Genomic DNA, 27,695 nt, shown 5'->3' with positions numbered 1-27,695 from the left:
TTGTCCTGGTTTCAGACGGATCCAGTGCATGGTGTAGCTGCTCATTGAGAATCCAGAGACAGTACAGGACAGAGTGACCGACTCTCCAGGTCTCTTTACTACAGAAGCAGAGGAGGTCAGGGACTGTCCATAAGAATCTGGAAGAGAAGAGTAGAACTAGGTAATGTTATGTTATAATGATTAGAATACTAATAACCTTCATATGAAAAAACATAAACTTACATGAAATCAGTACCAATAAAATACACTGTCCTAAAATCATCCTTCTCTGAGTTCTGCTTCACCCAGATTTAAAGTGTATGGGAGTGTTATCTATCACAGAGCTCACTGGAAACTAGAGCAGCCAAGAACATGCTGTTTATACACGACTCTATTTGAATAGGGAGTGTCCATGACCACTATGGAGGTGTTCAATCCACAACCACATGCTGCTCACTGTATAGTTCAACTATATTATATTTAAGTCTGAATTTTGTGGTATTTGGTGTAGAATGTAATCAGGGTTTCACAAGTGTTTAGAGATTTCAGATTGTTTAAATCATCAGTATAACATGTCATCCTCTCCCCTTAAAATCATCTTAAAATCAAATTTGATATTTATAAAAACAGTTTGGTTTAAAACACACATTTTTTAGATGATTAATCAAACTACATGAAGATTTCTGTATCCAGAAAATTATAGCAAACAGGGTTTAGATGATGGCAAATGGGCTAGATTATGGCCGCCCTTTAACTGACCGCACTGTCGCTGCTCTGCATCAGTCAAGTTCTCGTGTTTTTCTGCATGTTTAGTTGCATAGTGGTAACTCAAACTGTAATTTATAAAAACAGCAATCTGTATTTCACAAACAAAGCATACAACTTTGCATCTGACTTCAGTAAATAAATACTTAGAAGTCCATAACTTGTTACGTGAGCTGACATTTTTGAGGGCAAACAGCTAACTGTCATCTGTGAAGGTGTGTAGACACACATGTACATAAATTTTAAAAAAGTAATTGCCTTAAAAATAATAGCTATGCAATTGTATGGTAAAGGGGATCTTGGTGATAGCACCAGTGTTCAAGCAAATGAATCAGTGGTCAGAACCCTTGTATGCTGGTCGGGTCTGTGGGACCCGTTTTCATTATTTATCAAAAGAAAAATGATACGATTAATTATTTTTTCAAACTCAAACTCATTGGCCTTGGGTCATTTTCTGTGAAGAACATATATCAGAACACATTTTCAATGACCACACACTGTACACCCCCCCTACACATTTATATTATATACGGGATGTTTGGGTCCACTGGACCCGGGGCTAATAAATGTGTGGAAATTGGTCCTGTGTACGTACACTGTCCTCCTCCTGTCTGGGCCTGCTGTTTCTATGTGTGTGTGTGTGTGTGTGTGCCTAATGTCACAAGTGATGAGCAGCTGATGCCATTTTGGGGCTGTTGCCCCTTTTAGGCAGTATATACCATCTAAACCTGCAAAATATGGTGTAAAGATCTGGGCTGCCTGTGATGCCACTTCCTCATATGCTTGGAACTTCAACAAATCTACACAGGGAAACCTGATGGAGAAGCCGCTGAGAAGAGTCAAGGAATGAGAGTTGTCCTGGACATGACTCAGTGGACACAACATCACATGCGACAATTTTTTACATTGCTCAAACTGGAACAGGAACTCCTAAAGAGGAAGCTGACCATGGTGGGAACGATACGAAAAAACAAGTCTGATCACCCATCACCAACTGCTGACAAAGACCAAGCCTGTCACCTGTACACGTCTGACACATCCCTGGTATCCTATGTTCCAACGAAAGGCAAGAATGTGGTACTCATAAGTGTGCTGCACAGGGATGGGAGAATCTGTGGCCAGGAGCATCAAAAACCAGAGATCATCATGGATTATAATGCCACAAAAGGTGGGGTGGACAACATGGGCAAGCTGGTGACTGCCTACAGCTGCAAACGGAGGACCCTATGCTGGCCACTGGTGATATTCTTTGACATATTGGACATCTCAGCGTACAACGGTTTTGGCAACTTGATGGCGCTGAACCCAGAGTGGAACCGATGGAAGCTCCAGAGGAGACGCCTCTTTTTTGAGGAACTGGGAAAGGCAATTTTGGTGAGAAAGGTGAGACCTCAAATCCAGAGAAGACAACATGTTCCAAGAACCCCAGCATCTGCAGCCATCATAAGGAGGATTCAGGAGAAGAATGCTGGTGCCCCATCCACCCAATCTACAGAACCACCATCAGCAGAGCCTGAAGTGTGTGTGTGTGTGTGATGCTAACACACATGCCTTGCAATTGTGAGGTGTTAATGTTAGGTGTTCCTGATCTTTTCAGCGTTCTAGGGTGCAGCCAGCAAACAACAAAAAGAAGCGCTGTGAAGTGTGTGGACCCAAGATGGACAGAATAACACAATATGCATGCATCAAGTGCAAAAAGTGTATATGCAACACACACAGTAAAACTCTGCCCCTCATGTGTTGTATAGGATGGTATGAAAAGGCAATGTGTTCAATGGGGCTGATGTGTTGTCTAGACTGACATGGTTACTGTATTCAGCTAATGTTGTGTTAACTGACCTGAATGGGTTACAGTTCTAATGAACTTCAAATAAATAAGAATCAATAGTTATGAAAAACCTTGCTTCATTTGTAAATTTGTTGAATTGTTTTGTCATATCCTGTTTATAATTGATATTTCTTTTTTTTAATTACATTTTATTAAAAAAACAAAATAAAAACAAGCAGCAATGTATTTCATTAATGTGATCTAACAAAGGGAAAGGGCAAATATTAACCATATATGTTGTTTATATTGCTTGTAATTGGGATAAAGTAAACATCTGTTGAGTATTTTAACATAAAATTGTGTGATTGTGTTAAATTAAAGACCCAAAAAAGTCCACCAGACCCACGAACATTGGCTGAGTAACAAAAATATGAACACCATACAAGGGTTAAGTCTTTTATAACCATGTCTTTATGATGGAGGTTGTTCTTCACTCTCAGTGTCCAACTCTGAAGTCATTTGAAGAAAAAATTAAGACTGTAAAGATATGTGAAGTTAATAAATTCACATACTTATTAAAATGTCCTTTGGTGCTTAAATTAGTTTGTGTTTAGTTAGTTGAGTGAAAATCTAAGTTAAATTTAGTAAATTTAGTAAAAGTAAATGCTGTTTAATTGTGAACTGGTGAGAAAATGTTTTTTCAGTCTTAGTGTTTTTTAGTACAAATAGATTATGAAAATATGAGCTCAGTGTATGATTACAGTACACATGTGTTTTTGTAGTGACACTTAAGGAAATGCATCAGTGTGGTCTCCGTGCACAGTAATACACAGCTGTGTCTTCAGTCTGCATGTTCTGTCCTCTCAGAGTCACCGTGCTGCTGGAGGCATCTTTAGAAATACTGAACTTGCTTTTTAGAGACTCTTTATGAATAATGCTTCCACCCCCCAAATGTAGTTTATCCATTCCAGAGTTTTCCCTGCAGGTTGTCGAATCCAAGCTGTGGCGTAGCTGTTATCAGTAACTGAGTAACCGGATACTTTACAGCTGAGGGTTAAAGAATCTCCAGGCTTTAACATCACTGAGGTGTCCTGAGTGAGCTCTACTGCACATTCCACATCTGAAAAAAAGAGATGTCACAATTTCAGTAAAAATGTATGTACAGTAGGTTATAACTGCAGTAATTTACTAGCAGCTCTGAGTTCATTACTGAAGTGAAACTCACAGGATGAAGCTGCCAGCAGCAGCAGAACTGGAAGGAACATCTTTTATCTAAAAGCAGTGCTAAACTCTCCAGAGCCCACAGTGACCGTGGCTGATATTTCTCTATATGTAGCTGTAAGGGGAACATTTTGCATATTCATTTACATATTGTTATGATGGTGTTCTGCAGCTTTTAATAATCACAGTGAAAAATTTTCTTTGGTGCTTACGTTACTTTATATTTATTTAAAACTGGATAAGTAAAGTTAAATTCATGATGTAAATGACTTTTAAACTCTAAACTGTTTACATAGTTCTCACTCTGTCATAATGTGAAATATTTCTGTGTTTTAAACAGCATGTAGGGAAAATATTTATACTGACTGGATCTCATTACACAGACTCCTGAAGGATGCAGGAAAGCTACACTGTTGTGTGTGTTGCTTATATTTTTATTGCATGAATTCTGAATTGAAGTATGGAACTTTGCATCAGTGTAAATGTCCCGACAATGTTCACAACAATCTAAATTAATAGATTAACTCAGATACTTAGATACTCATTTAGATTAAACATTTAGATTGTTTGACCTCCATTAAAATGAAAATGTGGCTTTGTCATGTGACTATAGCAAGTATGTGTTTTTGTAGTGATGTCTAAGGGGAAGTATCACTGTGTGTCACGGGCGCAGTAATAAACTGCAGTGTCTTCTGTCCTCATGCTGTTCATCTGCAGATACACCTGCTTCTTACTGTCATCTCTGGAGATGGTGAAGCGGCCCTGAACAGTGCTGGAGTAATATATGTAACTACTACTACTGTAGATGCTTGCAACCCATTCCAGTCCTTTTCCAGGCGCCTGTCTGATCCAAGCCAGGTAATAGCCACTAATGTCTAATCCAGAGGCTGTGCAGGTCAGTTTATGAGACTGATCAGGTTTGATGATCACTGGATCAGACTCGATCAGTGTCTGACTGCAGGAATCTGCAAGAACATACAAACATTTGTGTTCATGTTAAAAAAGCAAATATGAAAAATCCTTAAAATGATTCTCTATATGAAATAAATAATAATACTAACAATGAATAAACATTGCTAGAGTAAAGTAACTCAGAACACTGCCTAGTCCCATCTCAAAGAATTAAAATGATTCCTGCTGCTGTAAATGAACACAAACTGCTGGTATGTTGTTGGGCTGAATGTTTCAGCATAAATGGTTCAAATGCAGGATTTCATTTGCATGACACGCCCACTAGAGATATAAAAACATTCACAGAGGAACAGCCGAGACGAAGCTTACTGTATGTTTCACATTTTCAGGTCATTAACTGTTATTCTTGTGGTATTTTCTAGTGTGCCCTAACACTCCTGCTGCTTGTATTGAAGTATTATTGCACTATGCTAAGCATAAATACACAAACTTTCCTGATCCTGCTCATTTATCATTTATTTTCTAAATATTTTATAAAACCCCAAAAAGTGAGTATAACTGTAGAATTTATAAAATAAACTGAATATTGTTGTTAAATATAGATCACTTTTGCAGAGTCCCAAAAAAGCAATTATCTGTTATTTGAGTTAAATGAAGCTGGAGAATGATTAGAGTGTTTAAAGAGAGAGATGCTGAATGTGTTAAAATATACTGAGATGGGCCTCTTTACAAAGACTGACATCTAGAGGCATAAAAACAAACAAGTAGAGAATTATAATTTAATAATAATTTATACTGTATCCTGGAATGAGGGTTTCGTTGAAAAAAAAAATGTAAATCTGATTTTACAGACATTGTATAATTTTAACAGAAATACAACACACCTGCTTAGCTAACAATAACTAAAAATGCTCTATGAAAAGAATTTATAACTAATTACAAACTTTGACAACAAATTATGATGAACATAAGATCATTGGCATTTTGGCTTCTCGATAAATGCAAACGAAATGCTACCAGATATCTAAATGTTATATTTTGATGTTAAATAAATTCCTGATTCTAATTATTGTATAATACACATGATGTTTAAGGTAAAAAAAAAAAACAGTCTACCTATTACATTAGGAAATATCACAGCTATATCCAGCAGCCCCTTCAACCTGTACACCAAAACAGGAAAAGAGCCATTTTGCGTGCGCTAACATTATATAAACTCTGTCCCTGACTACACCTCAATAAAGCCTGATGACCAAAGAGCAGATCCCACCAGTACAGCCTCAAGAGCAAACATGCTGCTTGTTTATTTCCTGGTGCTGTGCATATCTGCATCTTGTAAGTTCACACATTTGTTTAAAGCATCTATCGTTGTACTTTGTGTAATTGTTCTTGAGATTTTTTAGAGAAATTTGATTAATATGTACTTTTTACATTTTTTATTGCAGTTGTTTTTGGCACAATCAATTTTGCTCAGCCAGGTCATGTGAATGTCCAGCCTGGACAGGCTTTGACCATTGTCATGCTACTGGGAAAAATATACAGTGGATTGGAGTCATTTGTAGCAGTGGAAGCACAGGGTACACAGAGTCACTGAAAGACAGGTTCAGCATCACACAGGACACCTCCAGTAACACGGTGACTCTCCATGGTCAGAATCTGCAGATGGAAGACACAGCTGTGTATTATTGTGTGCGCTACCATAACACAATGATACAGAAAACTGCAGTGCCTGTACAAAAACCTCCTCAGATCAGCCTGGTGCCTTTTATTATTGTCACAATGTTTACCTTCTGACCTCAACATTTATCTTCTTATTAAATGTCTTAGTCAGATCAATATACTGTAATTGCATAAGAGAGAGTGTTTTTTTACATATACTTTTTATTAGTCTCCATATAATAAAAAAAATCAGGAAATATTGCTTGTTTCAGATGATCTTCTAAACACAGAGGCGAGTCATAGAGATCAGTATGAGTCTCATTGATAATGACATTGAGCTCTCTTTCTTAGTTTTGTGAACAACTACTTGCATAGGTCTCACACTTCAAAACAGTATGAAAGGAGAACTTCAATACTGACAGAAGCTCATTACAGACTTAAAGAATTTAATATCAATGTCAATTTCAAACCCATGTGTATTATGGTGCTGTGGTATTGTGTATATTCAGACATGAATTAAATAATCTTACAAAAGTATTGTATCACAGTCCAGACAATGTTCACAGCAGTCCAGTAAAAGTCAGCATGTAAGTCAAAGACACTGTAAACATTTGGCTTGTTGACTTCCATGAATCCACTGCTTTTGAAAATGTGGGTTTGTCATGTGACTAAAGCAAGTATGTGTTTTTGTCCTGATGTCTAAGGGCAAGTATCACTGTGGTACATGGTTACAAAAATAAACTGCAGTGTTTTCTGTCCTCTTGCTGTTTATCCTGAGATACACCTGCTTCTTACTGTTGTCTCTGGAGATGGTGAAGCATCCCAAAACTGGAATCCCTTTTGCAATCAATTCCAGTCCTTTTCCAGGTGCCTGTCTGATCCAAGACATCTAAGAGGCACCAAAGTCAAATCCAGAGGCTGTGGATTTGAGCCTTTAAACCTCAAAATGTTGGGTGGATGTGTGTGAGTAAAGAGAGAGCAACCATCACAGGCCTTAAAGCTATATTTAATTCATAAGGAAGAGATTCATCTGATGGAGGACATGTTGATCGTATGTGGAAAGTGGAAATAGTATTTATTATTTATATATTATTATTTTTATTAAATACTAGATTTATCTTTGAGGATTATTATCATAATGGAAGAATTGTACATCTCAAAAGTCATGTCAAAATGCTTTTACACATGATCACACTAATTCTAATTTGTTTAGGTGATTATTGTTAGCCAAAGACACTACAGTATATAGAGTTCAGGATAGTGATATGATTATATTAATGTTTATGATGTGCAGCAATATTAGAGATAATATTAAGGTTTTAAATCAACATTACTGACTTTAAAATATCTAACTTGAAACTCTTTGATCTCATTTGTGGGATTATTGTTTTTATATTAAGACTTCTATAGATCAGTGTTGTGTCTTGTGGACATTCTGTTATAATGAACACTGGATGAGGAGTTTTTGTACAGGGATGTTGTTTATTTGTCTCACTGTGTGTAACGAGCGCAGTAATACACAGCTGTGTCTTCAGTCTGCATGTTCTGTCCTGTTAATGTCACTGTGCTGCTGGACGTGTCTCTGGAAACCTGAAACCTGCTTTTCAGTTTCTCACTGTAGACAGTGCCACCGCTAGAACATATACGTCCGATCCACTCCAGAGTTTTTCCTGCAGGTTGTCGTATCCAGCTTGTACAGTAGCTGCTATCAGTTAATGAATATCCAGACACTTTACAGGTCAGAGTCAGTGACTGACCAGGAGTTAATACTGTGGATCCGGTCTGGATCAGCTCAACACAGTGAACACCTGTTAAAGAAAACTTATTTTAATGATGTAAAAGTGAAAAGCTTTAAGGAACCAAAACTGTATTACATGTCAAATGTAAAAACACTTACAGTGTACGGCTGCCAGCAGCAGCAGCAGTAGGGATGTAGAGATCATGGTGTGTGTTGAAGCAGAAGAAGTAAAAGCTGTTGGTCTTCGTTGCTTAAATATATAACAGGGAAGGACATTTGCATAGAGACACTCCTTATCTTAGGCCAAAAATATTTTGAATTCTTTTATAGGAGAAAAGCATCTCTTAAACATTTCTAATCTTTCTTATTTTAAATACCTAAAAGTATGGAAACCACATAATATAGTAGAAATAAGATAACAGAAAGAAGGGATAAAAAAAGTTTGGTGTGTGCTGTTACAAGAAAATGATCAGTGACAGTGCCGTGATGTCAGAGCTCACACCTTGAAGTTATTATTTTTTTCCCAATACAACCTAAATCAGCGTTTTTACTTTAATTATAATATCCCAGTTGTATTAAGTGCTGAACAATATGCTGTACATTTATTTTGTTCATAATTATATTCTATTGTATTGTGAAATGTCTGTATAACATTTAATTTCCCATTATCACTTATGTTATAGCAGCTATATACAGTTGCTTCTTCACTAGACTCTCTCTTTTCTCTTTCTTGAAGTTAATAAGACAATTTGTTATTGAGAATCCACAAATAGCAAAGCTCTCCACTTTGTTGTGCTTGAAAACTTGACTGATGTTTTTTTTTTATTTGATTACTGATTTGCAGTGGCGGGCCGTGCATCTCACACCTAGGCCTTCACTGGTGTCCTTCCTGAATTAATCCACCTCTATACCATCATTATGACGCCACCATGGACTTCACTAGCCCATTTTAGGGGGGCTTTAGTCCCCCTAACATTTCTACTCAGCCCTCCTAAAATTCGGCGATTCTCCATAAACTGTACACAAATTCTTGATTGCCTCAGTCCCCTTTAAACTTCCTATGAAACGGCGAAAGACTTCGGCTCTTCCCCGTCTTTCAGCTCCTTCAATCCGCAGACCGCAGCGTCACAGCGCGAGGATCAGAGGACAAGTGTGTGTGTGTGTGTGTGTGATCAGGAAGACTCGTATTTGGCTTATTCAGTACTCAAATGTTATACACATCTATGCAATACAGTGGAATGCTGTATACTGGAATACTATTATACCCTACAGCCCCCCTTAAATGAAAATTCTAGAATCGCTCCTGGATGCAACAGCAATAGATACTAATCAACTGTTAAATAGCAAAGTAAAAAAGAAATTAGTCTACAGTATTTCACACCTCACAAGGAACAGTCAATTTTATTACGATTACTTTTCTCAAAAAGGACATTCTTGATGCCTTAAGCAGCAAACTGCAATCTCCGGAGGACGCAGCATCCGAAATGAGACGCAGTGAATATAGAAACAATGTATATGGCTGACTACTCCAATTCTCCAATCAAAGGACAGGAAATTGCTGACGTAATCGTTTGCCTGCTAGATGGCCCCAGTGACGCCAACTTAAAATCTGATTGGTTAACGTAACAATTTCATTGCCACTTATTTTAAGCTCCAGGCACCTACACTATTGATTCTGAAGGCCTTAAAGCAGATTTTCACTCTGGTAGAACATGATGTCAGCTACTGGCTGAAATATGATTGGATGAATACTTATCATAAATATACACTACTGGAAGCAGCGCAACCGAGAGAAAAGCTATGAAATGTAGAGAATAGACTATTGGGAATAATTTAATACACATTCGTGGAAAAATATATTAAATATATTAAAATGCAAGTCAGTGATTCAGATCACTGCTGTTTAGGCCAGCAGAGAAGGCCTTGCTGACCCTGACGGCCCACCACTGCTGATTTGTTTTCAGTAGTGTTGGATATGTTCAGTAATCAGTGACTGAAACTATTTATTTATCGTATTTTTTTTTCCATTTGTTTGTCCTCTGTGAGAATTTGGCTATAAGAGATTCAGTGTTTGATGATATTTGTTAAATTGAAGTGTGTGATGCTTCAGGAGAGACAACACACAAGAGTGCTGCTTACTGTTTGATAGTTTGAATAGAGTTTTTCAATGTTAATATTGAAATTGTTTAAATTAAAGACACAATGAAAATTTTCTAAGGAAACTTGCAATGGAGAAGTAATTGCATCACTGCCTTGAAACCCACAAATGTGTGTGTGAGAGATACACTATATTGCCAAAAGTATTCGCTCACCTGCCTTGACTCGCATATGAACTTAAGTGACATCCCATTCCTAATCCATAGGGTTCAATATGACGTCTGTCCACCCTTTGCAGCTATAACAGCTTCAACTCTTCTGGGAAGGCTGTCCACAAGGTGTAGGAGTGTGTTTATGGGAATTTTTGACCATTCTTCCAGAAGCGCATTTGTGAGGTCACACACTGATGTTGGACGAGAAGGCCTGGCTCTCAGTCTCCGCTCTAATTCATCCCAAAGGTGTTCTATCGGGTTGAGGTCAGGACTCTGTGCAGGCCAGTCAAGTTCATCCACACCAGACTCTGTCATCCACGTCTTTATGGACCTTGCTTTGTGCACTGGTGCACAGTCATGTTGGAAGAGGAAGGGGCCAGCTCCAAACTGTTCCCACAAAGTTGGGAGCATGGAATTGTCCAAAATGTCTTGGTATGCTGAAGCATTCAGAGTTCCTTTCACTGGAACTAAGGGGCCAAGCCCAGCTCCTGAAAAACAACCCCACACCATAATCCCCCCTCCACCAAACTTTACACTTGGCACAATGCAGTCAGACAAGTACCGTTCTCCTGGCAACCGCCAAACCCAGACTCGTCCATCAGATTGCCAGATGGAGAAGCGCGATTCGTCACTCCAGAGAATGCGTCTCCACTGCTCTAGAGTCCAGTGGCGGCGTGCTTTACACCACTGCATCCGACGCTTTGCATTGCACTTGGTGATGTATGGCTTGGATGCAGCTGCTCGGCCATGGAAACCCATTCCATGAAGCTCTCTGTGCACTGTTCTTGAGCTAATCTGAAGGCCACATGAAGTTTGGAGGTCTGTAGCGATTGACTCTGCAGAAAGTTGGCGACCTCTTCACACTATGCGCCTCAGCATCCGCTGACCCCGCTCCGTCAGTTTACGTGGCCTACCACTTCGTGGCCGAGTTGCTGTCGTTCCCAAACACTTCCACGTTCTTATAATACAGCTGACAGTTGACTGTGGAATATTTAGGAGCGAGGAAATTTTACGACTGGATTTGTTGCACAGGTGGCATCCTATCACAGTTCCACGCTGGAATTCACTGAGCTCCTGAGAGCGACCCATTCTTTCACAAATGTTTGTAAAAACAGTCTGCATGCCTAGGTGCTTGATTTTATACACCTGTGGCCATGGAAGTGATTGGAACACCTGATTCTGATTATTTGGATGGGTGAGCGAATACTTTTGGCAATATAGTGTATCTGATATCCCCAGATCAAGCCACATATCAAACCCCATAGTTTCATTATTGAGCTATTTGTAGAAATTCAGTTCTCTTCAGGTTTTAGTGGAAGACAAAGTACAAAATGGATTTGATGTTAATGAAAGACTACTAAATGTTTGCATTCTGTCATAATTACTAAAAGTAACAAGAAATAAATGAATAATCTAAACATTTTTTATCTAATTTTTAATGATCATTTTTATTATCCTTCCATGAAAAAGCATTTATGCAACATTTATTATCTATATGAAATAAATGAGGAAATCATAAACCCTTATTTAAACAATGCTGCTCTGGAGATTCATTATTTAAATAGAAGAGATGGTTTGGTCTCTGAAACCTATTGGCCAGATGAAATGAATCAGCAGCAATGCTAGTGTTTTTGTACAGTGTTTCCTCACATTTCTGCTACAGTGCTCTTCGGGCACAGTAATACACAGCTGTGTCTTCTGCTGTCACCCCAGAGAGTTTCAGATACACCATGCTGTTGGAATTATCTCTGGTGATTTCTGTTCTCCCTTCAAAAGATGTACTATATCCAGTTTTACTGCCATCAGTATAGATGTACCCCATCCACACCAGTGGTTTGTTTGCCTGCTGTCTGATCCAGTGCATTTGGTAGCTGCTAAAAGTGAATCCAGATCCTCTGCAGGAGAGACTCAGCGTGTCGCCAGGTTTCTTCTGCATGGTTGTTTGTAATGACTCAAGACTTTGACATTTCACACCTAGTAGAGTAAATAAAATATTAGATTAATCAATATTTAATACAGATACCTGCAAATAAACAACTTAATCAAAGGTTAATTAAGAAACTCACCAATGAGGCTGATTAGTAGCAGGAATAAAGAGAGTGGGATCTTCATGGTGAGTGTTGATGAGACTCAATTGCTCCACTTGGCTCAGCTTCACATAAATACTGCAGTGACACTCAGCAATCTGGATTTGCATCATGATGCCAGAAACCATTGACGTTGATAAGCATTCTCTGTCAGAAGCTCATTGGAGCAGTTCCAGGGTCAGTGAGGTGGTAACTTTGGTACAGTGACTTGACTGAAAACTTCTGTGAGGTCAGTATTGAAAGTGAAGTGTTGAAATCTTCACTTTGTTCTGGGTTTTAGGGCCTTCTACATGATTGGCTTGAGAAGAAAGAGACAGATAAGGTTTAAGCAGGCTGGGTTCTAAGACACAACCTCACCTTTTTTTCACCTTTTTTTCTTAGCCAGCCATGGGGAAGCTAAGACAATATTAATGGGGTTATTTGGTGAACTGGTGACCATGAATGACTGAGTTTCCATGTTTAATATATTCATGTGCATCTGAAGGAGATGGTGCATTCCCTCCCCTCCTCTCAGTGGGGTGTCATGTTGCCTTGTTCCAGCCATTAATAGCCTGCATTTGTCTTTAGTTACTTATTAAGAGCCCCTAATCTGTTATACAGCCCTTGAAAAAAATAAGATACCACTGCCTTGAACCCTACTGAAAACCTCTGGAATGTCATCAAGAGGAAGATGGATGGTCATAAACCATCAAGCAAAGCTGAGCTGTTTGCTTTTTTGCAAAAAAGAGTGGTATAAAGTTCCCCAACAGCAGTGTGAGAAACTAGTGGAGAGCATGGAGCCAAAACGCATGCAAATCAGGGTTATTCCACCAAATTCTGATTTCTTAATGTTATTTAGCCAAAGCATTAACACTTTTTTTTTTTTTTTACAAATTATTTGCATTTTGTTTTATTTGAGTTATTAAAGCTCTGCAAATACTGCATGAGTTATTTTGATATGTTGCCATTTCCTTTAAATATCCACTCTAAATAACAATAGTTATATTTTGAATTTAGGAGAAATATTGTCAGCAGTTCACAAAAAATGAAACAAACCTGTTCATCTTACCAATACATGACCCTGTAAGAAAAAAACATAAGAAACTGATTATTTTGTAGTGGTGTCTTTTTTCCAGAGCTGTAGGTCACTTTCAAAAGACTAAGTTGGAACAGGTAATAAGAATTAGTTCTAGGCAATTAAATAAAATAAATTAAAATGATGCAATTAAATAAAATAAACAAATGATATAAATATATGAATTTGTTTTTCATATTTCTTTTGTAAATCATTTTATGGTAGTTTCACTGTAAGAAACCACAGGCAGCAGGGCAGCTAAAAGAACAGGTGCATCCTGTTTGTATAACAATCATTAAACTGTAATGCAAATAATATTCATAAATGTATTTAAGTTTGTCAACCTTCTGGAATTATAAGGGCATCTGCATGAACTGTAAAATGTCTGATCTTCAATTAAAAAGCAAACAAATAACTACACTTGTTAAAGTCAGTACACTCTGTAAACAGCCAGCATAATCTCTCCACTGTGCAAATGGACAATGGGTTTTAAACACTACTGATGTCCTTGTAGTGGCCAGTCACCTGCAGCTTAATTCAATGTAATTAATGACTCTAGGACTCTTTTTAAGCATTTAAATTGATAAAAACCTTTCAGTTCAGAGTCCAGATCTTTAACTAATTGATATGCAGTAACTAATTATTAAGGAACTCAGTGTTTTTAGGGAAGGATGGCCTACAATTCCTCTTCATCATGAAAATCACAACAAGAACGTTATTAGTCAAGGTTATTACTGATTAAATAAGATACCTACTGCATTGTGTGTTAGTGATAGGTTACAGTTAGACTATTTGAAATGCACATTTTCCTGGGTAAAGTTCCTGTTCATAGTTTCTAATCTCTTACCCCAGCTGTAAGTATCAGAGCCTAACATACAAATACACTCCAAAACTGCTAAGCAAATCAACCCAAAATATCTCCACTATGCAAATGGACAATGGGTTTTAAACCCTACTGACATCCTTGTTAAATAAATTGTGAAAATTAAAATCCTAATTCATATATACTGTAGCATCTATGTATGTTTCTTGAAGTTGAATAATCTTGCAGATTATTATAACCTCAAATGTGTGTGTGTGTGTGTGTGTGTGAGAGAGAAATTGTCAGATTATGCCCTCCGCTGACTATGTGGTTAATTGCAAATAATTAAATGAATATAGCAAACTAATCCGAGTCTGAGAAATCAGACACATAGATCAGGATTTACTGACATATTTTACCATGTAAATCACCAAGCTATGATGCCAAAGTGGTGCAAATTCAGCGTTCTATATATCCACGAATGAACAATGACTATTAATAAATAGATGCTTTCATCAGTTAATTGTAACGTACCATTTCAGTTTCATAGTTCTATGAGAAAGATAACATTGAGGTTGTGGATGAGGGGGTCCCACTGAGTGAAGGTATCAATGTCCAAACACACTCCATACACTCCTTCATTAATTCAATGAACACAATGTATTTTGTCACCCCACCCATGCCCATCTGAACACCTACCATGAAGGGATGCCATGATCTCATCTACTCCCACATGCCATGACCAGTATTATCATATAACTCCTGCAACACAAAGACCAATGGAATACCAGGCTTTTTTGTTTGAATAAGATTAATCACATTAAACCATATTAACATGTATAACACAGTACCAAACAGTGGGACTAATATCTTGTAATATAGAGTGACACAAATGTTTAGAATAAAAAAATCTTGTAAAATCTGGATGAATAAAATTAAGTAAGACTGAGGGACAACATGAGATTGTACAATAGGTCCCCTACATACGAACAAGTTCTGTTCTTCCTTCAAGTTCTGTTCTTCCCTCAAAGTCTTGAGGGAAATTACACAGTCGGATACAATGTAATGATGTGAAAACTTTATTTGACCTATCATTAAAAGCACCAATATAAAAGTACTTGCCATTCTCTGAGTTGAGGGTAAACGCATCTCTTCATCCCTGGAATTTTGAAAAATGAAAAGGACACAGAGCTGTGAATGACAATAAAACACAAAGAAAACATGTCTGAGAGAGTACACAGCAAACAGCTATGATATGCGGAAGTATAACTTACAATGTCAGGATGTTGTGGACTCCCTATGTTTGTGGCGTCATCAGAACTGTGGTGAAGATCAGGAGATGATGCCACGGGTAACAACTTTTGTAGCTGCTGTTGTGTGCATTTCCTGGATAAAAATGTTTATAAAGTAAAAAAAAAAATTAAAATTCTCAAACTTTGTTTCTTGTATCTTTGATTGCTTGTCTCAGTATACCACACCTGTTGATATTTGCATTATTATAAAGCACTTTGCACCACACAACATAAAATTTAGCCAACTGCACAGGAAAGCTTACACCATCATTAAGTTGTGGCCTTTCATCGTCAGAACTGATGTGGTGATCTTGTGTGGATATGGCCCTCTTCTTTGAAAGGGAAGTCTTCAGGTTTTGTATCACCTGGCCCTTGGCTGCCTCTTTAATTCTGGCTTGCACTGCCTGCCAGAAAATGTGTACTGTATAGTTTAAAAAAGAGAGAAAATATGGACAAGAATATATTCACAATGTGAAAGAAATCCTCATGCATTTTGGAGAGGCGTGCTTAGTGGGTGTGATTATGTCTTTGTCCCACGGAGAAAAACGCCTTACTCATACTGGACTCCAACTTCAGAGTACAAGAAAGCATTAACTTTCTGCTAGCTAACATTACCTGCATTTCCTAGCATGTAAGCATGTACAGTACCACACATATTGTACATAAAACATGTCTAAAACTGGACTGTCAAATTGAAAACATGGCGTTTGTCGAAATTATTCATATCCACTCACCACTCTGGCCTTTTTAGGCTCCACCATGTTGTTGGCTTGGTCTGTATTTTGTTTTTTCATGCGTGCGCCTCTGCTTTCCTCCTCGGTCCAAATATCTTTACCCAAAATATACAAATTCTTCTTTGTGAGGAGTTCTTTGAAAGAATCTAATATAAAAGAGCAAAACAACCTTTATGGGAACTTTTTATACAAATAAACAGATTGCTTATAAGTTAGCTAAAAAACACTAACCCCCAAATAGCAGGACTTTAGCTGGCACTGTCTTTTCTGGTTCTTTTCTGCTGGGCCATTTTATTTCATGCCAATTATCGTCGCTGTCAAGGTCTGGCTCGGATGTCACTTGGTTAATTTGTTGGTCAGAATAACCAACAATGTGCGACGTACTTTCCACCTTTACCGTTTTATTAAAGAGGTAAAAAATAGCGAACTGGAACGACATTTCGACCGCTAGCACCGCGCACCTACATTCAAGTGAAACGAGCAAGCACGCGCGGTATAAATTTCGTCCCCAACTCTGATTGGCTGACAAGGAAAATCAGGAAACACTTCACCCAGCAATTCAAAAGTTTCAATTTAATTTAGAATCATGACAGCAGAAATTTTCAAGTCAAACGTCATCATGGCATCAAAACGAAAACTGAAGAATCATTTGAATGATGATGATGATGATGATGATGATGATGACCCACAACCGACTCTTAACAACAAAATATAGAAGACTCCCGCAAAAACAGGTAAGATGACTGTCATCATGTGAATGTTATATATTATATGATTGATTTGTACAGGACTTATTACCAATTATTTTTATACAGGAGTAATTCTCTGATTATTGTCATGATTTCTTTTTATTGTTTGTTCTGTAAAGAAAATCAGGGAATGTTTGTTTAATTGCAAGGTTTGTTTTGTCCAAACAACCAACCAACAGTCAAAAACTCCAAAGAAGTTAAATAAAACAAACAAACAAATATATATATATATATATATACAAATCTCATGTTTGAGAATAGATCCACAAAATATTTTACACATAAAGGTAATCTACTTAATTTCAGCTACTTGTGGGCAGGGGTGTGTTGGTGATGCGGGGTAGGGGGGATTAAACAGGGAAGTTGTTTTGTTGTTGTTGTTAATGCTAGTAAAAGGCTTTAAACATTTTAAGATAGCCCTCTCATTTGATTGGCACAAGTTCTTATAATAAACTTCTTTTTTTCTGAGCTTGACACCCCTACTTTAGTGGCCCTAACTGTAGTGCCCTGACAGTCATAAGGCCACAAGTCTCCATAAAGGATTCTACTGAAAACTTTTAAAACATAAATTTCAAATTCAATAGTATGAGTCTTTATTTGTTTTCATCATATTGTCATAAAACCTGTTGGTTAAAAAACACATTTTTCTAATGGATAGATCATTGTTTTTCTGTTTTGTTTTTTAACAAGTTTTGACTGCAGTGTACAGTATCTGCAGAAACTGAGGCCCTGTCCACACGAACACGGGTATTTTTAAAATCGCAGCTTTTTTTATGCGGTTTGGCCGTTCATCCACATGCAAACGCAGCATCAGGTCACTGAAATCGAACATTTTTGAAAACTCCTGCCAGGGTGAAGTTTTTTAAAAACTCCGGTTTCAGTGTTATCGTGTAGACAGAGAAACCGGAGATTTTTGGCTTGTGACGTCAGTGTACGCGCCGTTGTTTCCTTTGTTTGATGTCAGATTGTGCGCCACTGTCTTCTTTGTTTACATGAAACAAGTCTGTGCAATGGTGGATGTAGCCAAAATATTGCTGCTGATAACTGCGCTAACAGGGCTTCTAACATGTATTCAGATACATGCCCAGTTTTTCCATTACATTGCGGAACAGAGATGTCAGAACGCAATCCTACGCCGGACACTGCTTATGACAACTCTCCCTCGACACCCATCTCGCCGCCATCGTCGCCGGTTTTGAACTCTAGTTGGTGGGAGAAGTTCGAGAATGAAATGGTCATTTCTGAAAAATGGCGAGAGAATTTTCACATGTCAAGGACATCGCTGTTGTCTTTGAGTGAGCTGCTTCACCCACACATTGAAGAAAAGACAACTGTAATGAGATCACCTGTCAGCGTTGTAAAAAAAGTTAGCTGACATGGGGAGATTACGGAAGACGGCAAACGCCTTTGGATTGTCAAGACAGGTGGTGTCAAAAATAGTAAGGCAAGTGTGTGAAGCTATTACAGTCCATTTGGGCCCTGTCTATATACAATTACCTTTCACTGAGTCCAAAGTAGAGGAACTTGTAGCAGGCTTTCACCGAGCCCATGGCATCCCTCAGTGCATCAGTGCTGTGGATGGGACTCGTGGAAATAAGACAGCCATCCACAAATGCTATGGATTACTTGAACAGAAAGGGGAGATTCTCTCTTAACATTCAGGCTGCGTGTGACTACAAGTGTTCATTTTTTGATGTCATTGTGAAATGGCCAGGTAGTGTCCACGATGCCCTTATTTTTGCAAACTCCATACTCAACACACATTTGAAAAATGGCACAATCCCTTCCTCAAAAAAACAAATTCTAGAACATGAGGAACCCATTCCAGTTTTCCTTCTTGGGGACCCAGCATATCCTTTGCCTAGGCATATCCCTACCTGATGAAGGAGTATGAAAATGGGGGGAGCATTGTTCAGGAACAGTATTTTGGACTGTCCTTATGTCAAGCTAGAATGTTCATTAAATGTGCTTTTGGCAGACTGAAAGCACGGTTTGTGTTGGACAGGGAGATGGACATTAATCTAAATGACCTTCCCTTTGTCATCTGTGTCTGTTTTGTGCTCCATAACTATTGTGAGGCCACTAAGGAGATGATGGGCGAGAACATCAAGTCAATTCAGCATGACAAGGACAACCAGCCAGACACACAGACTTATTTCAGAGCCGACTGCATCACAGGAGAGGGGAAGAGGGTCAGGAGAGTGCTTACAGAATTCCTTGATCCATAAAATGACTTCTTTCTGTTGGCCGCTTATACCAGTCTTCTCTGCACTGTATGTGTGTGTTACATGCCAGTCAAACCTGAACATGTAAAAAAGTGTGTTAAGTTAAACGTTTTTTTTTTTCCATTCCCACAGGTAATCATTGTTAACACAATTTTATTTAAAATGAAAGCTGTATGTGGTTGTCATGTTCTTGAGATTACAGCACTTATAGCACAGAGCATTAATCTTATGTTAAATAATAACATGGACATCTGTACAGTTTTTGAACTTTTTTTTTTATTGAATAAATTTTTGATATTGTTGGCACTGAAACAGCCACTGCACAAAATGTCATAACTTGCCTGAATACTGTTTCAGCACAATTTAACAAATGAACTTAATGAGCATTGTCAGCTCATTTTGGTGTCACCAACATCCACTTAAAATAAAATAAAGTAGCATAACCTGACCTCATAACCTAAAATTGAGGGTTAAATAAAGTAGGTGGCAAAATCATGTTGTTGGCGGGCCAAGACAGCAACTAAGAAACAAAATCAAAAACCCATGTAATGAGGAAGGCACTTGCAAATTACAAGATAGTACAAAATGAGCTGTCTTTACAGAAAAACTTTTTTGTACAACAAAATTTAAAAGGTTTGACAGCCCATTAAAGACTTCTTATATTCCAGTGCTAGCTGTTTTGTATATAGAATATCGGAGCTGCCTAACAGCTAACACAACACATTCAACAACTCAAGAACAGGTGGATTTCAGCAACAGTCTTTAAACACAAAGTTTTACTTAGTCATGACTCTAAAGTATATTAATAATAATAAAAAACAATAAATAAAAATGAATAAAATACAAAGATGCAGCTCAAACCATAGCCTTCTAATGTTTTGTGGCAAGAATTTCAAATGTCATCCTGAAAAAGGGCTTGTGTGATGGAAAACTGCCCGTATCTCTGTACAGGTGAGGTAGAGCCAGGTGTGTGTGGTGATAGACTTATAGTAGTGTTTGGTGGAAATGTGGAAGGTGTAGTGTTGGGTGGAAATGTGGCAGCTATAATGTTGAGTGGTGGTGAAGATGCATAGATGTGTCCATAAGGGCCCCTGGTTTGGTATGGTGGCACGTTGAATGGTTGTGGTAGTGGATGCATTATAACTTGTCTCAGTAGTGAAAATCCATCTGCAATTGACTCTCAAGACTAGTAGATAATTTCCTGAAATTTTCAGAAGCATGCCTCTCCGATGTCTCCATCATGTCCAAAATTCTCTTTTTCATCTGGATGTCTTCTTCGACTGCATACAGCAACTGTGTCTCAGCTGGAAGCTTTCTTTTAAGTCTGTCCTGTTTGTGTGCTTTGAGTTTTGCCTTGAAAAGAGTAGATTAAAATAATTTTTTCAAGCTAGCATACATAATGTTAAAACTACATAGGCAAGAATGACAATATACATTACAACGAATAAGTTAGCCACATAACTACATGTGTTGTGGTTCACAACAACACCATTGGTGGAATATAACCAAGTATATTTACTCAATTACTGTACTTAAAGGGAGAGTCCACCCAAAAAACACAATTCTGTCATCATTTACTCACCCTCATGTTGTTCCAAACCTGTATGAGTTTCTTTGTTCTGCTGAACACAAAAGAAGATATTTTAAGTAATGCTGGTAACCAGAGAGTTGACGGCACCCACTGACTTCCATTGTATTTTTTCCTTCTATGGGAAGTCAATGGGTGCCATCAGCTGTTAGGGGACCAACTTTTTCAAAATATCTTATTTTGTGTTCAACAGAACAAAGAAACTCATACAGGTTTTGAGGGTGAGTAAATGATTTTGCATTTTTGGGTGAACTATCCTTTTAAGTACAGTTTTGAGGTAATTATATTTTGGGTATTTCCATTTTGTACTACTCTATTTTGAAGGCAAATATTGTACTTTTTACTCCAGTAAATTTATTTGATAACTCAGTTATTACTTTGCAGATTCAGAATATTAATACTCAACAGTATAAAAAGTAAGATGAGCCCTACCTTTACCAAATGTTTCACTAAAGAGATGAGCACATTAATACATCAATACTTAAAATCCAGTAAAAAAAAAAATCTGTTATTCTAAAAGGGGCCATTCTGCACTTTTACTTTTACTGATATTTATATTCTTCTACACAGTACTGGTAGGCATATAGAGTTAGTCTGCAGTTTACTTTTATAAACATATGCATTTGCTTAATGATCAACGATTAAACGCTAAAATACATGAAGTAGATCTCTTCTCTCCTTCACCACCGAGGGGGCCAAATTGCTGCCGTCAGACTCTTGAAGTTTATCAGACACAGAAGACATTTCCACAAACGACAAGTCAAGTGTAGATGAAGATGCAGAATCCGATCTGCAATGAGAAGCCGTAATAACATCTGTCGTTTCTATACCAGATGAAATGGTAGTCGTTGCTGGTGAACCACCCCTTATCAGCTCACATACTTCAAAGTAGAGTAGAACCACTCTGCCGTGACTGCTTTTCCGACCGGAGTCCACCGCTTGTCTGTATTTCCCCCGTATCACCTTTAGCTTGTTGGTGATGATGGCCCTGGTTATATCCTCTTTCCGATGAGGAAATTCTGTGGACGTCTCAGGAGGGTACTGCTCAAGGAAAAGAGCTAGGACGTCAGCGTACTTGGACTGACAAGACTCCCAGTCCACGTTTTCCTGTGTTTTAGTATTTTTATATTCAGTTGTGACGTTAAGAAATAATTTTACTTCATTATCAGTCCACACATATGATTCTCCCCTTCCTCGGTGTGCCATGTTGTTAGCCTAGCAGAACCGGTAATAACATTTTTCTCAGGCTTCTGATTGGCCAACATGGCTTTACGGTTGAGATTATATTGCCACCTGTTGGTTTGGCATGCTCTTGACAGTGCTTCAGACTGCGTTTTTGCGTTTTCATGTGGACAAGATTTTTTTTTAAAAATGAAGGAGGAAAAACTCTGTTTTTAAAAATACCCGTGTACATGTGGACTAGGCCTCAGTCTATGACCCGGCTCCACGAGTCCGCTGAGAATCAACTGAATCAGTCTATGACCCGGCTCCACGAGTCCGCTGAGAATCAGCTGAATCAGTCTATGACCCGGCTCCACGAGTCCGCTGAGAATCAGCTGAATCAGTCTATGACCCGGCTCCACGAGTCCGCTGAGAATCAGCTGAATCAGTCTATGACCCGGCTCCACGAGTCCGCTGAGAATCAGTTGAATCAGTCTATGACCCGGCTCCACGAGTCCACTGAGAATCAGCTGAATCAGTCTATGACCCGGCTCTGCGAGTCTGCTTTTTCTCTGCTATGTTTAAGAACTGCAATAATGTTAATGTATAATATATAATGTTCTGTATTGTTTCATAAAAAAAAACTTGGACTCATGAATCATGAGTTAATATGCAGAATCGGATCATTTAACTGGGGTGAGTCAGTCAGGTCCCATCTCAAAGAATTAAAATGATTCCTGCTGCTGTAAATGAACACAAACTGCTGGTATGTTGTTGGGCTGAATGTTTCAGTATAAATGGTTCAAATGCAGGATTTCATTTGCATGACACGCCCACTAGAGATATAAAAACATTCACAGAGGAACAGCTGAGATGAGAAAAAGCTTCCTGTAAGACTCTGGGTGTGTTTCATGCTGTCAGGTTCATCACTGCTCTTTACTCATTAGATCTCATGTCTTTTTAATCCATCACTGTGTATCACTGTAACTCAAGCTGAATGCGTATTAATGAGATGTTAAAAGATGATTTCATATACACAGACTGCAGACACACAGGGAAATCAAACACCATTTTGTTCCTTTGACCTCCTTGGATCTGAAAATGTGGGTTTATCATGTGACTAGAGCAAGTATGTGTTTTTGTACTGATGTCTAAGGGGAAGTATCACTGTGTGTCACGGGCACAGTAATAAACTGCAGTGTCTTCTGTCTTCATGCTGTTCATCTGCAGATACACCTGCTTCTTACTGTCGTCTCTGGAGATGGTGAAGCGGCCCTTAAAAGTGCTGGAGTAATATATGTAACTACTACTACTGTAGATGCTTGCAACCCATTCCAGTCCTTTTCCAGGCGCCTGTCTGATCCAAGCCAGGTAATAGCTACTAATGTCTAATCCAGAGGCTGTGCAGGTCAGTTTATGAGACTGATCAGGTTTGATGATCACTGGATCAGACTCGGTCAGTGTCTGACTGCAGGAATCTGCAAGAACATACAAACATTTATGTTCATGTTAAAAAAGCAAATATGAAAATCCTTAAAATGATGCTCTATATGAAATGAATAATTATACTAACATTGAATGAACATTGCTAAAGAAAAGTAACTCAAAACACTCCCTAGTCCCATCTCAAAGAATTAAAATGATTCCTGCTGCTGTAAATGAACACAAACTGCTGGTATGTTGTTGGGCTGAATGTTTCAGTATAAATGGTTCAAATGCAGGATTTCATTTGCATGACACGCCCACTAGAGATATAAAAACATTCACAGAGGAACAGCTGAGATGAGAAAAAGCTTCCTGTAAGACTCTGGGTGTGTTTCATGCTGTTTCGTTCACACGAGAGAAAGCTGTCCTCTCTATGAATCAGAAATCAGTAACTTGGTCCTGTATTGAGAATAATTTCACCTTTATCTAAAATACAGCAGAAGCAGAAGATCTCAGTGACAGAATAAGTAAGGAATAAAACACATGGGGGCATGATGTTGTATGAAAATAATCAAGGACAGGGTGCTGGGATACAGTAGCATGTGTGGACGTGTTTTGTTCTTCTAATACCTCTCTCTGTATCTTGTTGTTTATTGACTCAACATTATTGGAGGAATTATTGTATCAATTTGAACTCAGTTATATGAAGTAAAAACTGCTTTCAAACATGTGAAACAGATGGAATGTTAACTGGACATTCGGACATTTTTCATTTCAAACAGCAACATATTCTTCATAACAATGAACTGAGTAAACTTTTTATTAGTTTTTGTTAAATAATTAGAGTGTTTAGACTGTAAGTGTTTGTAATGTGGGAATTAGTTACTTGGTAAAATGTTGTTTGTTATTTAATTTAAGAAGTGAATTGCACTGCAGCTTGTCGTGTCACTGTGTGGATCACGAGCGCAGTAATACACAGCTGTGTCTTCAGTCTGCATGTTCTGTCCCCCTAAGGTCACAGTGTTACTGGAAGTGTCTCAAGAAACCACAAACTTGTCTTTAAGTGAATCTTTCTTATTAACACTGCCATTATAATAAATGGTGTTGATCCATTCTAAAGCTTTTCCTGCAGGATGTCGAATCCAAGCTGTTCCATAGTGGCTGCTGCTATCAGTGATAGAAGCTCCAGACACTTTACAGGTGATGGTTAAAGTCTCTCCTGGCTTTATAAGCAGTGAGTCTGGCTGGATGAGCTCAGTAGCACAGAACACATCTGTGAAAAGAGAAAAAGAAAAGGTTGACATGTCCAACTGAAAGGATCAGATGAAATAATAAAGCTTGAATCCAAACACTCACAGGGGGCGAGAGCCAGCAGCAGCAGTGGAGCTGAAGCTAACATGTTTGTGTTGAAGGAAGACTAATGAGCAGTTGAAAACTGATCTATTTCCAGTTCACTCAAATTCATCTGAATCTCTGCCGTAATACATGAAAATAATAATAATTAGATAAACAATCCTTTATGTCATTATCAGTCATGTGTAAGCTGCACTCTAGAGAATTACATTAACACAGAAATGATTCTCATGTCAAATTTGACTCTGACATGGTGAAATATTGCAGTGTTTTCTGAACAGTATGAACTACATTTAACATTATAATCAAACCGTTCAATAGAACATGATGTTCATTCTGGTATAGTCTGCCCTCTAGAGGCTTTAACTGATGAATCCAGAGAGAAATAGCTGAGAAGATTCTAGATCAGGTGTTTTTAAATTCTGAAGAAGAATTGTAATCTCTAATGAACAGAAGGCAAAGCTGAAATCTAATATCTATCAACAACTCAACAGTGAAACTATTCTCTATACTTCTTCTTCTTTCTTATTCAAAAGTTTAAAATGATCTTCTTCAAGAAATTGAATCAGGAATCAAACAGGTGACTTGTCTTCTGTAAATTGTACAACTGTACACTCAGTGTTCCTGAAATGACATTTGTTCTCTTGTGGACTCCTGAACACATAAAACCTGCAGATGCAGACAGAGAAATTTAACTTTCATGTAGAGTCATGTAGAGAACCAGAAAATGAACATTGTTGACGCTGTTAAAGCCAAACTGCCAGTATAAAAGTACAGATATAATGGGTGATCAGAAATGGTATCACTTGGTCTTTAGAGAGCCTGAATAGTGGGTAAGATTTTCAACATTTCAAGAAAACATTAAAGTGTTTAATACACATTTATTTATTTCTGGATTGTAATATAATCAATTGTAAACAAAATCTAATTGAGCTTTTCAATAACCACAGAACATAATAGATAAATGATTACAGTACATGTGACTTTTTCAAAATAAACACTGTGTGAAAATGTGTGTCTGGTTTTAGTACAGCTGCTTCCTTAGATCCAGTCACTGTGGCTTCTCGAGCGCAGTAATAAACTGCAGTGTCCTCTGTCCTCAGAGTCTTGACCTCTAAGTACTGTGAGGTCAAGACTTGCTGAGACGTCTTTTGTAAAGGTGAGCTGGTTCTTCACAGTCTCTGTATATATTGGTTGATTTTTGCCAGCATCCATCTGGCCAAGCCATTCCAGAGCTTTCCCTGGTTGCATGTAGTACTCAGTCATATCAAAGCTGTGTATCTTACAAGAGATCTTCACAGTTTCTCCAGGTCTCTTTACCACAGCAGGAAACTGGTCCAGTCTGATCTCATCACTGCTGACACCTAGCAGATAAAACATAACAATCCAAGATGATCATGAACACAGACAAGATATTCTGAGGGTAGAAATATAAAGTAAAGTAGTCTCAGGTACCTTTGGTTATCATTATAACAAAGATGTAGTAGTGAGTGACCCTCTGCCCCATCATCAACCTCTTTGATTCAGTCGTGTGACAAACTTCTGGTGAGCAAGAGGCTGATTTTTTTTTTTTTTTATAATACAGGACAAATTTTCATAAAAAAACTTAATGTATTAGATTTCATAGTTTCATGAATCCTTCGTGAAAACAAGTGTGCTTCTGCCCCCTAAAGGTGATTTTTATATTCAGGCGTTTGTAGTAGAGTACCTGACAAGTACATTTCGTTTGATCTCTCATCAGAGATCTCAATGATCTCTCATTCTGTGCTGCTGAATAGACTCTGTGTTTCCAAATTCAGGAATTAACTATTGACCTGTAGTGTTCTTGCAGCTGGGCATAAGAAATAGGAAGAATAAAAGCATGAATAGTACAGTATATAGACAACTAGTCATCAGAATCATTGTCCTGGAGCTGATTTGCCAAGACATTATAATGTAAATGTGATAAATAACATGGGAATTATTATTAATATTAATAACTACTAGAAGAGATTGGAATAAAGAAGAAGATCTCAAAGCTGAGTGTAAATAGATGTTGTTCTTTATAATAAATGTCTCTGTGTCTTTATTGATGGAGAACTGGCCCTGCAGTGACAGAGTGAATATAGTGCCATAGTGCCATTGTCAATACATTGACAATCCACTCCAGTCCTTGTCCTGGTTTCTGATAGATCCAGTTCATGTAGTTGCTTCCCACTGAGAATCCAGAGACAGTACAGGACAGAGTGACCGACTCTCCAGGTCTCTTCACCACAGAAGCAGAGATCAGGAACTGTCCATAAGAATCTGGAAGAGAAGAGTAGAACTAGGTAATGTTATCTTATAATGATTATAATTCTAGTAATTATCTTACATAAAAAAACTTACATGAAATGAGTAGTAATAAAATACACTGTCCTAAAATCATCCTTCTCTGAGTTCTGCTTCACCCAGATTTAAAGTGTATGGGAGTGTTATCTATCACAGAGCTCACTGGAAACTAGAGCAGCCAAGAACATGCTGTTTATACACGACTCTATTTGAATAGGGAGTGTCCATGACCACTATGGAGGAGTTCAATCCACAACCACATGCTGCTCACTGTATAGCTATCTGAATGATAAGGTAACTTTATAAATCCCTACAACAGAATGTTTCTCTATCAGAAATGGAACACAAGTCAAATAATTTTTGAAGATGCCTTACTTATCTAATGAACACATTAGGAAACATTCAAGAACCTGTTTTACTAAATGTAGCTATTTAATTTATATATCCTATAAATTCATAGGAATCATTGTGTGGTAGATTACAACAGTAAGAGGGTTTATCGAGAGGAGATTAAAAACCAGGAGAACAATCTCCTGAACATCAGCAAGACAAAGAAATTGATAG

General features: G+C 37.9%; 1 protein-coding gene, 3 pseudogenes and 3 gene segments (V, D, J or C); 1 reads left to right on the top strand and 6 right to left on the bottom strand.

The window, feature by feature from the left end:
* The first annotated feature begins 1,278 nt into the window (after positions 1-1,278).
* On the top strand, positions 1,279-2,935 carry LOC131364305 (piggyBac transposable element-derived protein 4-like; annotated as a pseudogene).
* A 378-nt stretch (positions 2,936-3,313) lies between these two features.
* Positions 3,314-3,777, bottom strand: LOC131364297 (probable non-functional immunoglobulin heavy variable 3-38-3; annotated as a pseudogene).
* Positions 3,778-6,525: 2,748 nt separating this feature from the next.
* LOC131342315 (Ig heavy chain V region 914-like) lies at positions 6,526-8,247 on the bottom strand. The segment is given in 3 exon segments: positions 6,526-7,152; positions 7,804-8,112; positions 8,202-8,247. Coding segments are annotated over 3 exon segments (435 nt in total).
* A 3,552-nt stretch (positions 8,248-11,799) lies between these two features.
* On the bottom strand, positions 11,800-12,732 carry LOC131342859 (immunoglobulin heavy variable 3-74-like). The segment is given in 2 exon segments: positions 11,800-12,325; positions 12,418-12,732. Coding segments are annotated over 2 exon segments (363 nt in total).
* Positions 12,733-19,558: 6,826 nt separating this feature from the next.
* Positions 19,559-22,309, bottom strand: LOC131343484 (uncharacterized). Of its 2 annotated transcripts, none has more exons than XR_009203143.1 (2): positions 21,315-22,309; positions 19,559-20,647 (listed from the first exon to the last, which is right to left on the bottom strand). XR_009203143.1 is itself a non-coding variant. In XM_058375210.1 (2 exons), exons 1-2 carry the CDS (start codon positions 22,086-22,088, stop codon positions 20,444-20,446), a joined length of 753 nt encoding a protein of 250 aa, XP_058231193.1. In that variant the 5' UTR covers positions 22,089-22,120; the 3' UTR covers positions 19,579-20,443. The 2 variants fall into 2 exon arrangements, 1 of the variants encoding a protein (XP_058231193.1); XM_058375210.1 differs by having other exon boundaries at positions 19,579-20,647; positions 21,540-22,120.
* A 2,067-nt stretch (positions 22,310-24,376) lies between these two features.
* LOC131364292 (immunoglobulin heavy variable 4-61-like) lies at positions 24,377-24,867 on the bottom strand (annotated as a pseudogene).
* Positions 24,868-25,862: 995 nt separating this feature from the next.
* LOC131364287 (immunoglobulin heavy variable 1-69-2-like) lies at positions 25,863-26,328 on the bottom strand. The segment is given in 2 exon segments: positions 25,863-26,185; positions 26,277-26,328. Coding segments are annotated over 2 exon segments (375 nt in total).
* Positions 26,329-27,695: the final 1,367 nt, after the last annotated feature.

The sequence above is a fragment of the Hemibagrus wyckioides genome, linkage group LG02 (assembly GCF_019097595.1).
Source record: "Hemibagrus wyckioides isolate EC202008001 linkage group LG02, SWU_Hwy_1.0, whole genome shotgun sequence".
Classification (NCBI taxonomy): domain Eukaryota; kingdom Metazoa; phylum Chordata; class Actinopteri; order Siluriformes; family Bagridae; genus Hemibagrus; species Hemibagrus wyckioides.
This window is presented reverse-complemented; position numbering and strand designations above follow the sequence as displayed.